Raw genomic sequence first — 15,090 nt, forward strand, 5'->3', positions numbered from 1 at the left:
TGTTTCGTACCGACTGTTGGGCAAGATAAGCAAATTTTGACCAAACACGCCATCACTCATAGTCTATGACATCACTATTGCTAGAATTTTCAATTTAATTTATTGCAGCGACTGTTGGGCAAGAAAAACAGATTTTGAGAAAACATGCAACCACTAATATACTATGACGTCAATAATAAAAAGCGTGGTGGAAGTCAAACATCAGTTGTACACGCGTAATGGTATAACCTTGTATTTCTATTAATCTTGATATAAATGTGTTCATAAGATATTAACCTAATATCTAATCTTTTGTATATATAAATAAGAATTGGACTATATATTTTTTTAAAGTGTGATTTTGAAAATTATAATAGCTCACAATTTCACATTTATAAAACATACAAAAAGCGAATATAAATAAATCCACCCCTGATTAATTAATTTTAAAAGGAAGGCTGGTCAGTGATGAACCGGTAGTAAAACAAATATAAGTGTATTCAGTTGGAAAATGAAATTAAATTAATGAAAAGGACGCAATAAATGAGTCAAAAGAACAATGATTAATACATCTTTGCCAACCTTGGTGACTTTCTAACTGGCGTATTTAAGGAGAGTGTATGATTTTGAGCTAGTATTTTATTTGGTGAAGTGGTCATCAAATTGGCTGAATGTATATTCTTAGAGGCAGATGATTTAGAGCGAACAGATTTCATGTACGGAACAGCTTCTTTGAATCAGAATGTTCTCAGAAGAAGGGTATTGTAATTTTTTTTTTTTTCTTTTTTTAAAGGGATCATTTCAACTAGGATTTGGAGCAGACTTTGATCTATAACCCATAATAACATTAACTTGTTCTTTTAATAAACTACGATTACCAACGGGCTTCCAATCCCTAACGCTGCCCATGTTCTGTTCCAATTACATTTACAAATGGGGAGAACGAGCAACAGCTTCATTAATGAGAGAGCTCCTTAAATTTGATCTATCTTGCGCTTATGTCGTATTAATTTTACATTTGATACATTTCTTTAGAACCTATTGTTTGACAAAATTAGATTTGGATCACCAACTATTCTCTTTTCCCCGGATATGTACTTTTTTTACATCCTGTCTGGAGTGTCTATAGGGACTTATATATAAATTCAAAAAGTCAAAAATCTACTAAAAATAGAAGTAAAATTTAATTTTTTTTTGTTAATTTTAATGTATTCACATTTTTCTCTTCCCCTTTTAAACCGACACTGATCAGTCACTTGTTAGATTGACCAATTGTTCTCTTCTCGCCAGTCATGTACTCTTTTAACATCTTTCCCGAGAACTTTCCAATATATTTATTAAATGGCAGATCCTACGTGGATGAAAGAGCATAAATAAATTTACTTATAAATGGAAAAAAAAGTCAAATTTTATTTTTTCAAAATAAAGCTAAACGAATTTGACTCGATATATCTCGTTCTCAATCTCTACCTTTCTTTTTTGCAAGAGACGTGATATCTCGTCTTAAAAGGAAAAATTGAGTACTCCGAAAAATAACGTGTTAGTATTGATTGAATTGTAAATAATGTGTCCTCAATACATCAAGTTGACCAATTTGATTTGACAGGGACTACGAAGAAGAAGGGAGAACATAAACATCATAGACTCTTTGATCGATGTGAATCCTTGATCATGATGACTTTAATGGGGATGAATGAAAGGAATTTATTGATTTTTTAAACATGTACCCTTCCAAGAGGATCAGTCCATTGACTGATCCAAAATCCATAGGTATTCGAATTCGCCATGATTCTTCTTTAGTATAAGATTGTTGACGACTCTCCCTCTACGAAAATTCAAATACTGACAGCTGATATACTATCTCTCAGGAATCATAGCCACGATATTTATTTTATATTATCTCAGATGTGGTAATTTAAAAAAAAAGGTTTATTTTTTTAAAATTTGTTTCGCCAAGAAATTGACAGGTTTTTTAAATAATAGATCAATCCGTGACGGGGTTAACCCTGCACTTAACCCCGACTCTTATTGGTCCATTATATCCTTTTCAAGAAATAAGAAAAAAATGAGCACTAGTGATGTAAATCGTGAGTATTTTTGAGCTGGCCTTTTTTTTTTTTTTTGCTTGTAGGTTATCTGAAAAAGGAATTCTCTTTTCCTTAGCTGTTGTCATTATTATTTAATTCCTGATTAGTGAACTTCCTTTCCTAAATAGATTCAATTATATTCAATATTCAAAACCTGATTGAGCATTCATATGTTCTTATAAAAAACGGTAAGTCCTTCTTGGACTACTAGGGGAATTGGGAATCGACATCGTTGTAATTCTTGTCAATGTTTACGTGTACTTATTCCCTTCTAACGGCAGATTGGAGTTGATCTCTTCCAAATCATTCTTCAAACTGTCCGATTCACCATATTACTTTTCAGTTTCTTGTTTTAACAAGCCATTATACACACGATTTTCATCACTAATGATCACCCATAATTAGAATTTAATTTAGAATGACTCGCAAAATATTATGTATATAAAGAGGACATGTGCAGACAAAATAAAAAAGTTGGTCACTATGTCATGGATTGACAAATAAGAACGCCAAACAGCATCTTGCAATGTTAGGAGCCTAGAAAAGGCCCTACAAATGTATTATACAAAAATTTCCCTTTTCGTACAAGCAAAACTACGATGTCTGATTATGAGTATGTAAATAGGTACAAAAATATATATTTAAGGTAAAACTCTATAATATACAATAAGTAGAGGTATCTTTGAGAAATATCAGAGAAATGTTCTCTTATACTAGCAGGTAGTAAAATAATTATTAATATAACTAAGTGTCGGTGGTATTTTATAATACTAGTAATATATTGAATTGTTGTTCAGTATACAACATATTTTTCAATTTTATATACATAATATGTACACCACATGGGCGGATACCCCAAAACCCAACTCATCAAATCCATTTGTCAGAAAACTTAAATAGCAGCATGTCGTTTTCAAAGTATCCATTCCCACGCTTTTCTATATATGAATGTACGTATAAATGAAACCTCAATAATAACCTACTACTAAGCATGAAATGGGCGCCCAACAACTCTTTTATTTTTCGCCCCCATAGCACCAACAAAGAACGAAACGAAAAGTACATTTGGCGGGGTTTCCTTCATTTCGTACATACACTATCCTCCTTTTGTCATTTAAATAATAATATTGGGGATGTCGTGGGTATGGTGGATTAGATTACATAGCTAATAATTTGTTATTCCTTAACAGAAAGTATAATTCATTATCATTATGGAGTCAGTAATTAATTGAATTAATATTCTATTTATGATCTTTGAGTATGAATTGTTGATCATAGAAGACAGGTAGAGAAGAAGAATATTCTATAAATGATTGAGATGAATATATATAGAGACAGAAACAGAGAGGGAGAAAGGAATAGCTGCTGCTGAGAGGGGAGGGGATGTTGTAGTAGTAGTAGTAAGGAGAGAAAGAAAGAGAGAGAAGGAGGGAGAGTAAGAGATAGAGAGAGGAGATGTGTAAAGGAACAGAGAGAGAGAGAGAGAGCTACAGGGAGGGAAAAGAAAGAAGGAAAAAGAGAAGAAGAAGTGGAATGGTTTCCCTCTTGCTGCTGGGTTATTCTTCGTGTTTTCTGCTGTCGATGAAATTAGATGTGTTCAATGTTGAGGTGAGGACCTCGGAACGGATAATATATTAAAATAAGTCATAGTGTTTCTCTCTCTGAGTGGATTGTTCGTGTGATAGTAATAAATAATAATAGTACGAGGAGAATTGTTGATTGGAGCTGGACTGTGACTCGTGGTGAAGTGGAGATCTAGAATATTATAGTAGAAATCCCTCCCCCCGCTCGCCTGCCCACTCGCCCCTACCCACAAGGTATGCATCAGTCCTCCTCCAAGATAAGGACTGCTTCTTCCCTTGAGGACCCCGTTCCAGGTCCATCCAATTCCGCAGCAGATTTCGATTTGGAGGTCTTTGACTCTGGCTCCTCTTGCAGCCTGGAAGAGTGTTGCTGGAGATCGGAGAATAAGTTGTTGGAAGAGGAGGAAGAGCGGATGTCCTCGTCCTCTTCCTCCTCTGGACACGCACACGCACTCCCCTCTACCCAGCCACATCCTCCCATCCCGCCTCTCCACTCACGTCCAGACTCACGCTCCTGCCTGAGTGAAACGGACGAAGAGGACGGAGAAGGAGAGACAAGGCAGGACGAAGCAGATCATCCCCGAGATGAAGAACCCGTCTCAGACTCATCCCCTATCCACGATTCACAAGAGGATCCTTCACAAGGAATCCCAAATGAGATCCCAGAAGAAGAAGAAGAAGAAGAGGATGAAGACGACGTCTGTGAGTGTCCCTCCAACAAACCACGGCCGAACCCCTGTTCCTCCACTTCCTCCTTATGGACGGAAGAAATCGTCCGAGATCATGACAATTTTGGAACACATGAAAATGAAGACTCTTTAGATGCAGCCTCGAATGTGTCACATTGTCATAATAATAGTTGTAATAATCATAGCGCTTCTTCAACGTCTACAATATCCACCTCACTCCTTCTCTCCTCACATAAACGCAAGTCGGGCGATATTGATTCCAGACCCAATCGCCGATTCCCTTCAGATAGAGGAGAAGAAACTGAATCTCCTGTACATAAAAGACCATGTGTCGAATCTATCCGCAGAAAGTTGACTCTGGGAGATCGTAGCCATGATCCTCCTCCTAATCCATCACCTACACCTCCTCCTGAAAATCCTCCTCCATCTCCCAAGGCCATGAAGGATTGGCTTTCTACTTTTGGCTGTTGGAGTCATGTTGAAAGACTGCACGCGTTGGATAATTTGATTGAAACCTGTGATCCTACTCAAGTTCGGCACATGATGCAAGTGATTGAACCTCAATTTCAGCGTGATTTCATTTCTTTACTTCCTAAAGAGGTAATTAATTAATTAATTATTCATTCATGGATATGTATAGAATGGATTTTTTTAAAGCGTGTCATCCCTTTTTCTTCTTCCTTATTTCTCTCTTTCTTTCTGCGTTGAGTTTAAATCTCAACACTTTTCTCCTATATATTTTTCCACTCTCAATTCTACGTACAGTAAATTTACCTGATAATTATTAAAATATTTATTTTTTCTTTTATTTATTTTTTGAGGGTTCTCCTGTTACTTTTTAAATTAACGGGATTACATCAAAACTTTCGGTTATTTTCAATTTTGAACGAGTGTTAGAAATGGTATGACTAACTCTAAAATTAAGTACTCCCTTTTTATATCCACCCTACAAATAGACATCCTGTATTGAAATGAGGTGTTTCAAGTCTAAGTGAATCAAGAATGCAACTAATTTTTATGGATAACATATCATGATTTGGGATAGTCTACTTCCCACGAACTATATTTTGTACTCGAACGTTTTAAATGTGGTATAAGTGTATTAATATGTTGTATTTTTCCCATATTAGCTCGCATTGTATGTATTGTCTTTCCTCGACCCTCGAGATCTATTAAGAGCAGCGCAAACATGCCGTTATTGGCGAATCTTGGCTGAAGATAATCTTCTTTGGAGGGAGAAATGCCGTGAGGCAGGCTTAAAAGATGTTCGGGACATGATGAACAAAAGACGGAAACTTTCTTCTGGATTTGTTCATTCTGCGTGCAAGGTATGGTGATTGATTTAAAATTATATATCCTTTTAATCAATTTTTTTTTTTTAGACTAGCTATATGCGACAGCATAATATAGAAATGAATTGGCGCATCCGTCCTATTCGACCTCCGAAGGTTCTTAAGGGTCATGACGATCATGTTATTACTTGTTTGCAGTTCTCCAACAATCGAATTGTCTCAGGATCGGATGACAATACATTAAAAGTAGGTTGTCATCAATTTTCCTAGAGTGTATAAAAATGCATTCACACAACTATTTGTCAAAATTGATTTCACTTTTCAATACTCTGAAAGGAGATAAATTATTATAATATATGTACATTACTTACAAATGTATTATCTATGATTTTACTCAGGTATGGTCAGCGACAACGGGTAAATGTCTTCGCACCTTAGTGGGTCATACTGGTGGAGTATGGTCGTCTCAAATGAGGGACAACATTATTGTCAGTGGCTCTACAGATAGATCACTTAAAGTCTGGAATGCAGATGCTGGAACTTGTGTTCATACTTTATATGGTCATACGTCAACGGTTCGTTGTATGCATCTCCATGAGAATCAAGTTGTATCTGGTTCTAGAGATTCGACTCTTAGAATATGGGATATTGAGACTGGAGAATGCCTTCATATTCTTGCAGGCCATCTTGCTGCTGTAAGATGTGTACAATATGATGGAAGGCTGGTTGTATCTGGAGCTTATGATTATATGGTAAAAGTTTGGAATCCTGAGAGGGAAGAATGCTTACATACGCTATCTGGTCACACAAATAGAGTTTATTCCCTTCAAGTATGGAAATATTCATTTTTTTCTTTTTGATTTTTCTATTGATTATTTTGTTGTTTTAATAGTTTGATGGGATTCACGTTGTTAGCGGGTCATTAGATACGAGTATTAGAGTTTGGGACGTTGAGACTGGAGCGTGTAAGCATGCCCTTATGGGACACCAATCCTTAACTTCTGGTATGGAGTTGCGTAATAATATTTTAGTGTCTGGAAATGCAGATTCAACCGTCAAAGTTTGGGACATTACGAATGGACAGTGTTTGCAAACACTCTCTGGTAAGGATGTTTTGTATTCAAATTTTATACATTTTTATTTTTACAATTGAATTATTTAGGTCATAATAAGCATCAATCTGCTGTGACTTGTCTTCAATTTAATTCCAAGTTTGTCATAACTTCTTCAGACGATGGGACTGTTAAGTTGTGGGATGTTAAAACGGGTATGTACACATTTTTCCTTACAATTAATAAGGATACGTGTTTTTATGTTATTATTTCATTTTGTTTTAGGTGAATTTGTTCGAGATTTAGTTGCCCTTGAGAGTGGAGGAAGTGGAGGGGTTGTTTGGAGGATAAGAGCCAACCCCACCAAGCTAGTTTGTGCTGTTGGTTCTCGAAATGGTACTGAGGAGACTAAGTTACTTGTGTTGGACTTTGACGTGAATGAGTTAAAATAAGTGTTGACTCTCTCTAATTTGGAGCCTACCAATGTCTGCCTTTTCATTATTTTTAATTATGTTGTTTTTTCCACAAATAGTAAAAATTTGAATCCCTTTTCATTAAAAAACAAACAAAAAACCAAACATTGAAGAATACAAATACATTCAGATCGCATTTTAGCGACTTATTTCTCGTTCAGTTCGAGTTCTTTAGGCTATTAAATTTACTTTAAAAAGTTTTGATTTTTTTAATGCTAACATGGAATTATGAATTTTTATTTCATTCTCTCTATAGTTAAATTTATTTAACATTACGTTATATATTTTGCTCTATATATATATATGAAATGGAAAAAAAGTTCTTTGTTTACGATTTTTATTTTATTTAATGGTACATTAAAGCATGTTTTAATGCTCTGTATTTTTTTTATATTAGATCATTTGTAGCTATGTCTTGGAAAATAGGAATTAATTAGACAATCTAGTATATGAATATCCTTTGATCTTATTGAAGAAACAGTAAATAGAAAATGTGTATTCCTTTCTTTGTCTCTGTGTAAAAAAAAAAAAAAAAAAAAAATCATCGACTTTTTGTAATCTTATTAGTTTGGCATGGCTACTCGAAACTACTCCGTTTTAATAAGAGGAAACAAAGTAATCATTAAATAAAACATATTTTAGAAAATAAAGAAAGATCCCTTCAATAACAATGTAATGAAGTATATACGTTGCAAGAACAATGCGTATTCACATTATCATATATGTAGTCATTATCAATTTTATTTAAAGAAAAATGAGTCAATTCCATACAATAATGATTGAACAAATAAAGAAATTTGAGAAATATGATAATTTCATATACTCTCAATACGACATATAAAAATATATATAATATGGGTAGATAAGACTATAAAATATAGATATAATAACTACGTGACAATATAGTATTTCACTAATTTGATATAATATAATATAAAGATTTTTTGTGATTACTCAACAATATTGATAGAAGTAAAAATAAGATATTCAGAGAGCATCTGTAATTTAAAGCGATCATCCCTTTTTCATCATAGATAAATTATCAAGGTGATCGCCTTGTCAAGATGAGAAAACCTCACATTTTCCCTACAACATTGAATGAGTATCATAGTCTATATAATTAAGTATATACTTTGAAAACAGCGCACTTAAGGACGAAAGAAAAATGCAAGACTATCATAATTTGTTCGGATTCTATATATGTACATATATATAAATATAGTAATAAGTGGACACTACACCTTCCATCCAATAGTCTTATCCCTACATATCATTATACATTCCATCAATCAGATAATCGTTCATACGCCGATATTCTCTTCTACGTCGCGCAGAGTCCAATCTCTTGTAGATAAGAAATCCGAGAGCAAGTGACAAAAGAGACCCGAATATTAGACCAGCAAGAAGTGAGGACTTAGAAGTTGGGGCCTTGATTTGAGTAATATTATCTATAGACTTGGAAACAGGCTCATCCACAATTTGATGATTGATTATTGTGGATATGGAGCGGAAGGTTGAGGAAGAGTCGATGGGGGCTTTTGAATTGATTGCCATGTAATCATCATCTTTATTCTCTTCTAGTTCTTTTTTTCCATGATGTCCTCGTGGTGTCGTTGTTGTGTGAGGGGATGTCTCGGATCGAGGAGGAAGAGTCGTTCTGGAGGTTGTTGAAGTTCTCGTAATTGTCGAGGTATAAACACGCTCCATTGTAGGCCAGTCATTATTGCTGAGTGAAGAGGCGGGTTTCTCTGCTTTGGCAGGGGATTCTGTGACTACTTTCCCAATTAGCGTTGTAGGAGGAAGAGGAGTCGTTTTAGAGAGGCCAGAAGTCACATTGGGTTTAGTATTACTAATGATATTGAGTATTTGAGTTGAGGTTGTACTAGTAATAGGAGTGAATGACGAGCTGTGATGGGGGATTAGAGTATTTGTTTCCACCTTGGGAGGAATTGGAGTTGAAGCTTTTTGGGTCACATTTGGAATTAACTCCTCAACGGAACTACCTGGAGCACAAACAACAAGAGAAGTAAGGAATAGAGTTAGAATCCACTCCATGGCTGCTATCAACATGCACTTTTGGGATGGAAGATGATGTGATGTGACTTGTCTTTGATGCCAGGTAGGGATTGAGAGTCTCTCTCTCTCCTCAGTAGTAGTAAGGTACAACTATGATATGTTGTTGATTTGCAATGTGACTCCCAAGGTGAGCTATTTTAATTTATCATGTGTGCTAGTTTAATATGATATTATTTTGTATACGATCCAAACTTAAGGCACGAGATAAAAATAAAAAGAGCATATCGTAATCATGCGTGTGCCTCAGCATTAGAGCATAACTCCTCGTCAATGACGAAGGGAAATATAAAGTCAAAGAATATTCAGTGAAAACGTCACCTCCACCTTTAAAAAATAACGTAGTGTTCTTTGTATTTGTTGCGTTGGGCGAACGAAAGAGAGGTTAAGTGTTTCTTAATGATCACATTTTCTAAAAATTGCGCAGTAAAATAATTATTTTTCATCAAATATGTACATAATTCCTTATCACCAATTTGAAATCAATCTCAGTAGAAGAAGATCGACCACAATGAAACACAAATGACGAAAGGTAGAACAGTTAAAAAAAACCTCATTCTTAAGAGTTTATTGACACATGCTTTATAGACAATATAATAACTTTTAAATGCATTCAAACCGCAGGAGTTGGTTTATCATTGTTGAAACATACTTAATGCATATATAATGTAGATGAATTTTAGCTGTTAAATATTGATTCAAGTTCCTCTCTCATCATTTAAGGGGGAAATGGAGTCAGTGATTACATATTATTTCTAAGAAATGAATTAAATCCTCCTTTGATTGTCAAAATAATAGTGAAGAATTACAATGAAGTCATGGGTTTATCAAAAATATCCTGTTTTACATATATAACTTGTTGTATTTAGGTAATATTTGATTCAACAATTCTCTTAAGAGACATATAAACAAAACAAAAATTCCGTAATATTATTATTAAAATTTTATTCTTTAATAATTATCGGAACAATAGAAAATGGTGCAACCTCTTATTTCCTTTTTAATTCCATCCAAGGTTAATAGAAATTAACCTTGAATTATCAACGAAGTTACATTTTTGCCACTAGTTTGTTTCTTAGTAACTTAGATTAGACCAAAATTTACAGATCGAATTTGATGAAACTTGATGCAAAGATTGTATATAATCACAAAAACTCCTCAATAATTTTTGAAGGGTTGAGGGCAAAGGTCTAGGTAATACAAAACATAAGAAATGCATAACTTTGGAAGAAATTGAGGCAAAAAACTTAATTTGATTTTAGGCGGAGGCTTGGCACTCTACTGAGTGTCCAGACTAGTTTGCAAATAAATGGAGGAATTCTTACTGAAACTAAGGTTGGCTTTAAGGAGGTTTTGGGGGCATATTCCCCGTTCTCTCATTTTATTGTACAAATTAAGGGGTCTATTTTTAAGAGCGTTGGCAGAGTGGGGGACTGGAGGATCTATAGTTAGCTCCCTCAAGTCAAGGAATTGTTACTTAATTCTAGATTTTTTTTTGGAAAGGTATATCTAAACTTTTAAATTTATAGATTTTGGAAGCTATCATATTTTAGAACAGATGGTAATTTTATATAACTACTGCCCCTGCAGCCCCTCCCCTTGCAGATACTCCTAAAAAGTGCCTTGTACTTCGAGGACTCGAAGTTGTTTTAAAAAAATCGATTTTTTTCCTTTTATAATTTATAAACTTAGGTTTTTCATTACAATAATGGGATATTTACTCGTTAAGACCGAAGTGTAGATTCTTCTACATGGATATTTATACAAATTTAAACTTGTAATATCTTAATGAATATTTAATATATTTGAACTTCTGTTTTTGTTATGGACGCTCTCGAGGATGGAGATACCTTATTATCATATTTTTAGTACTTTTAATATTATTATTTGTAGCTATATTCATAGGAACAAGTAAAAAAATGGTGCGCCTCACATTTTGAACGTAGTGTAACGAAATTTTTGACTTAATTATTTTAGACATACTTTTATTTATATACGATATAATATATTAGGTTACCTAAAACCTGTGGGCCAGATCCGGCCCGCAAGGTGAGTTCGTCTGGCTCGTTGACGTAACTTGAATTGGTTTGATTAAACGTATAGAACACCAAACTTTGTGATAAAATTTAAATTTGAATATTATCTTTAGAATAAAAGATCTTGATAGATGCTGAACATCGTTCTCATCTCTCTAGTTTTCAATTCTAGGTTGCTCCAAATGTACTGAGCTGTACATTTTTCCTCTTTTTACATCTCTAATTTCCTCGTGCTCTTGTACGATCCCACCTTTAAGTGCTTCCTCGAATGCTCTCAATGATTTGCCTCACCATATCCAACCACCTCTTGTACCGATAGATCCTGGCACACAACCAAGAGGAAATCACCGATCTTGCCTAATCTGATGTTATGCTTATTTGTTCCACCTGGAGTCTTTTCCAATATGAATAATCCATCATGTCTAAAGTCTAATGATAATTGATAATTAAGTGAATAGCACTACTTCCATTCGAATGTCGTGTTTGTTTACTTTTCTATAATCATATATTTATTAATAGCCATTACATAATTGAGATTATTATTTATATTAAATAAAACAAGGCGAGTCTTCCACTAGGCAAGTTTTATCCTATACGTATTTCCCAATGCGAGTATCCCAGTACAAACTTTCCCTATACAACTTTTCCTTATGCGAGCTTTCCAAAATCCAATATATTCGTATTTCATAATAACTTAAGTGGATAGAAATTTTTGATTGAGGTTGAGTGATATGTTTTATATATGAGAAACTTACGGTATAAACGAACGAATCACTCATACAACTGAGTCGGTTAAGTACGTTCATTAAAAAGAGTTGTCCAAAAGAAGGAATCGTTCGCGAACGACACACCAATAATATTCAGTGTAAATGTAGGATCAGCAGGAGCAACATTAATTTTTTTCATCTTCATATGGTATCCCACAATTACGCATCTATCCCGTACTTTCATTTTTGGATCCCGTTTTCTTCAACCTTCATTATGGCTACTTAATAAAGATAAGTGGACACCGAGTGTGACGTTTCCAATGAAGAGTAGAGGGTAAAGTATTTCTTTGTGGAAATAAAAGGACAAGAAAGCTAGTTGCGTAATATTTGGCGAAAGTATTGCATTTTTAAAAGAGTACAATCTTTGGCATCCACATGAAATAAAACATTTATCTACATATTTAAAGATTTTTTAGAAAATTTCGCTCTGAGAAATATGAGATCATGAAATGTGGCTTAGAAATTCTAGAGAAAGTTTGCTGACAATGAATCTTTCAGTGTTACAAGTTGCAAAACATAATTATTATGCAGCCGCCCTCGTCCTTCTTTGAATTATCGGGAATCGTGAAAAAAGTTTGGTGACCCCTCTATTAGAAAAATAACCAGGGGATATATGTACAAATTTTGAGACTTATAAATCGATTTTTTATTGAAAAATATCATTTCGATATGAGGGAGGCTTTAACAAATTTCTTCTTGTTTGGATGACAATTAAAAGAGTTTCTTCTGTAATATTCTTAATGTATACCTTTTTGCATTTTAATATTTAATTTTTAAGTACAAGTCAGAGAATATATGTACAAATTTTGAGACTTATCGATTCATTTTTTACTAAAAAAATTATCATTTTATAATAAGTAGCTGATGAAATTTATAAAAAATGTCAAACCTTCGGTCTTAATGGGTTAAACAAGAGATGAAAAGGAATATATGGAGAAGTCTACACAGGTTGGTTATCTTAGTTCAACTAACTTTATTAGAGTCCTTCTATGAGACATATTATTACTATAAACAAAAAGAGCTCTTAGAGATCATTCAGTGCTCATCCTAGATTCTACGCCAAGCGAAAATCATCCAATCAGTTAAAAACATTAATAAATGAGAACACGTTAAAAAAAAAACATTGCTAAATGAGAGCATTCACATAAAAACATAAAATGTAAATTGAAATAAAAGTGTAAAATGAGAAAATTGAAATAAAAGCCTAAAATGAATGATAAAATCCTTTGTGGAGAATCTAAAATAAGTTTTTAAAAGCAGAGATAATCTCCTGAACACCAAAATCGGGCTTCAAACCGTCGACCGGTACAATGTTCCACCGATGACCCAGGTCTATTTTGAAAATCCTGTCGGATTTACATAATAATTTAAATGAACCAAGGTACGTAGAAGATGAAGCTGGCTTGATCGCCTGTTATTAATAAAGACGTGACTCGGATTTTTGAGCGCATCTAGAGAAGTCTGGACTCGGCTTGAAGGTTAAGAAATAATTCTCGGCGGAATATGCTTAATATTTCCCACTTTGTTGAAAAGGTCCCTGTCCTTTGGAGCATCAGAGGAATCGGTCAACGACATCGGTAACCGGGGAACTCTCCCAACTAATAGTGAAAATGAGGCTCCCGATAAAGAAGGGATGGATACCCTAATCCCCATAAGCACAAACAGAAGCGCCTTAAACCACGACTCGCCCTCCTCGTCCATCCTTGCAGCCAAGGCTACCTTAAGAGTTCTATGGAATCTTCCAGTATTCCATTCGACTCGGGATGATATGCTGTCATGAACAAACTGATTGATCCGAGGACTTCTCCCAGTCTCTTCCAAAGTCCTCCAGTAAATTAAGCTCATCTGTCGGAGTGAACAGAAACCAGCACGCCGAATCTTGATATCCACACCGAAAAGAAATACTCCACAATGGTATCAGCCAAAATATCACACATAGGAATAACTTCAGTCCATCTAGTGGGCCTTTCTACAACTGTTAAAAGATACATGTAAACATTTGGCGGAGGTAAGGACTCAACACTATCTATGTGAAGTGTACAAAATCTTGGAGGATCAGAAGAAAACGGAGTAGGACCAAACGGCCTTGGGGGAGTTGCTGCTTTGTTCGTCTGACAAGATAGATACTCCTGAGTCCATTTTTTGACCGTTTCTCTCAAATTAGGCCACGCAAATGACTTGAAGATCTCATGCAAAGTAGCTTTAAAACCTGGGTGTGGAAAACCATGAGCTAAATAAAATGCGCAACTTGTTTGATGACACTATAGTTCTGAAATTTCTATCCGTTCTTGGGGAGAAGTGTCGTACTTCTTAATAAAACACTCCTTGATCTCTTCGTAAGAACACCCCAAATCTTCTGGGGGAAAGTTTTTTGAGGATATGGTAGGTATGCGTCGCTATCATGATATTTGCCTTCATATTCATATTTAATCTTTTGTTAGTAAACATGTTTTTTATAACGCAGTTAGTGAACTGGTTAAAAAGAAAACGTTTTAATTTACAATTAATACATGTAATTGAAGACACATTTAAATTAAATCTGATCCAAGTTATTTGTACTAACATTTTGTTTTATTTAATCATTCATTAGTTATATTAATATATCTATAAGGTAATATTAAATATTAATAAATACTTAACAAAAAAGTAAATTCCAAGCTTTGGATTTAAGAAGCTTAAATTTTCGATTAGGATTATATTCTTCTTAATGAAACTATTATTAGGAACCACCATTTGTTAGTGACTACTTCGAAGTCTAAAATTGGAAACAAATTAGGAAAATTGAACAATTAATCATGTTTGTTGATTAGAGATAATACTGAATAGTCCTTCCATATTTCTAGACTCTACTGCTGAGTGTAGAGTATATGGTTATTTTATAAATTACTTTCATACGAATAGTGCTATTTTACATCTGAAAAATACATTATTTCCTAAGTATTTACAATATATATACAAACTGAAAAAATGGTTTATTTATTAAAAAGTCAAAGGGTTGGAATGAAATTAGGGGATAATTATATCTTCAGATTTAACCGAAAATCCGGCCAAACTATTAG

The 15,090-nt window shown here is 34.2% G+C and overlaps 1 protein-coding gene and 1 long non-coding RNA gene across 2 annotated transcripts; one reads left to right on the forward strand and one right to left on the reverse strand.

Annotated features, from left to right (window-relative positions):
* Positions 1 to 459: 459 nt before the first annotated feature.
* Positions 460 to 2,007, reverse strand: LOC121115416 (uncharacterized). The gene is made up of 2 exons (XR_005863485.2): positions 1,450 to 2,007; positions 460 to 1,330 (listed from the first exon to the last, which is right to left on the reverse strand). It is a non-coding gene; the product is annotated as an uncharacterized lncRNA (long non-coding RNA).
* A 1,422-nt stretch (positions 2,008 to 3,429) lies between these two features.
* On the forward strand, positions 3,430 to 7,486 carry LOC121114164 (F-box/WD repeat-containing protein 7). Its single transcript, XM_040708036.2, has 7 exons — positions 3,430 to 4,938; positions 5,469 to 5,666; positions 5,721 to 5,876; positions 6,029 to 6,460; positions 6,523 to 6,733; positions 6,793 to 6,897; positions 6,968 to 7,486. Exons 1-7 carry the CDS (start codon positions 3,886 to 3,888, stop codon positions 7,132 to 7,134), a joined length of 2,322 nt encoding a protein of 773 aa, XP_040563970.1. The 5' UTR covers positions 3,430 to 3,885; the 3' UTR covers positions 7,135 to 7,486.
* The last annotated feature ends 7,604 nt before the right edge of the window (positions 7,487 to 15,090 follow it).

The sequence above is a fragment of the Lepeophtheirus salmonis genome, chromosome 3, assembly GCF_016086655.4.
Source record: "Lepeophtheirus salmonis chromosome 3, UVic_Lsal_1.4, whole genome shotgun sequence".
In the NCBI taxonomy this organism is placed as follows: domain Eukaryota; kingdom Metazoa; phylum Arthropoda; class Copepoda; order Siphonostomatoida; family Caligidae; genus Lepeophtheirus; species Lepeophtheirus salmonis.

Coding starts and splice junctions, on each gene's coding strand:
- LOC121114164 (XM_040708036.2), top strand. CDS start 3,886: ATGCATCAGTCCTCCTCCAAGATAAGGACTGCTTCTTCCCTTGAGGAC. Junction 5,877..6,028: donor CGGATGACAATACATTAAAA/GTAGGTTGTCAT, acceptor GATTTTACTCAG/GTATGGTCAGCGACAACGGG. Junction 6,734..6,792: donor GTGTTTGCAAACACTCTCTG/GTAAGGATGTTT, acceptor TGAATTATTTAG/GTCATAATAAGCATCAATCT.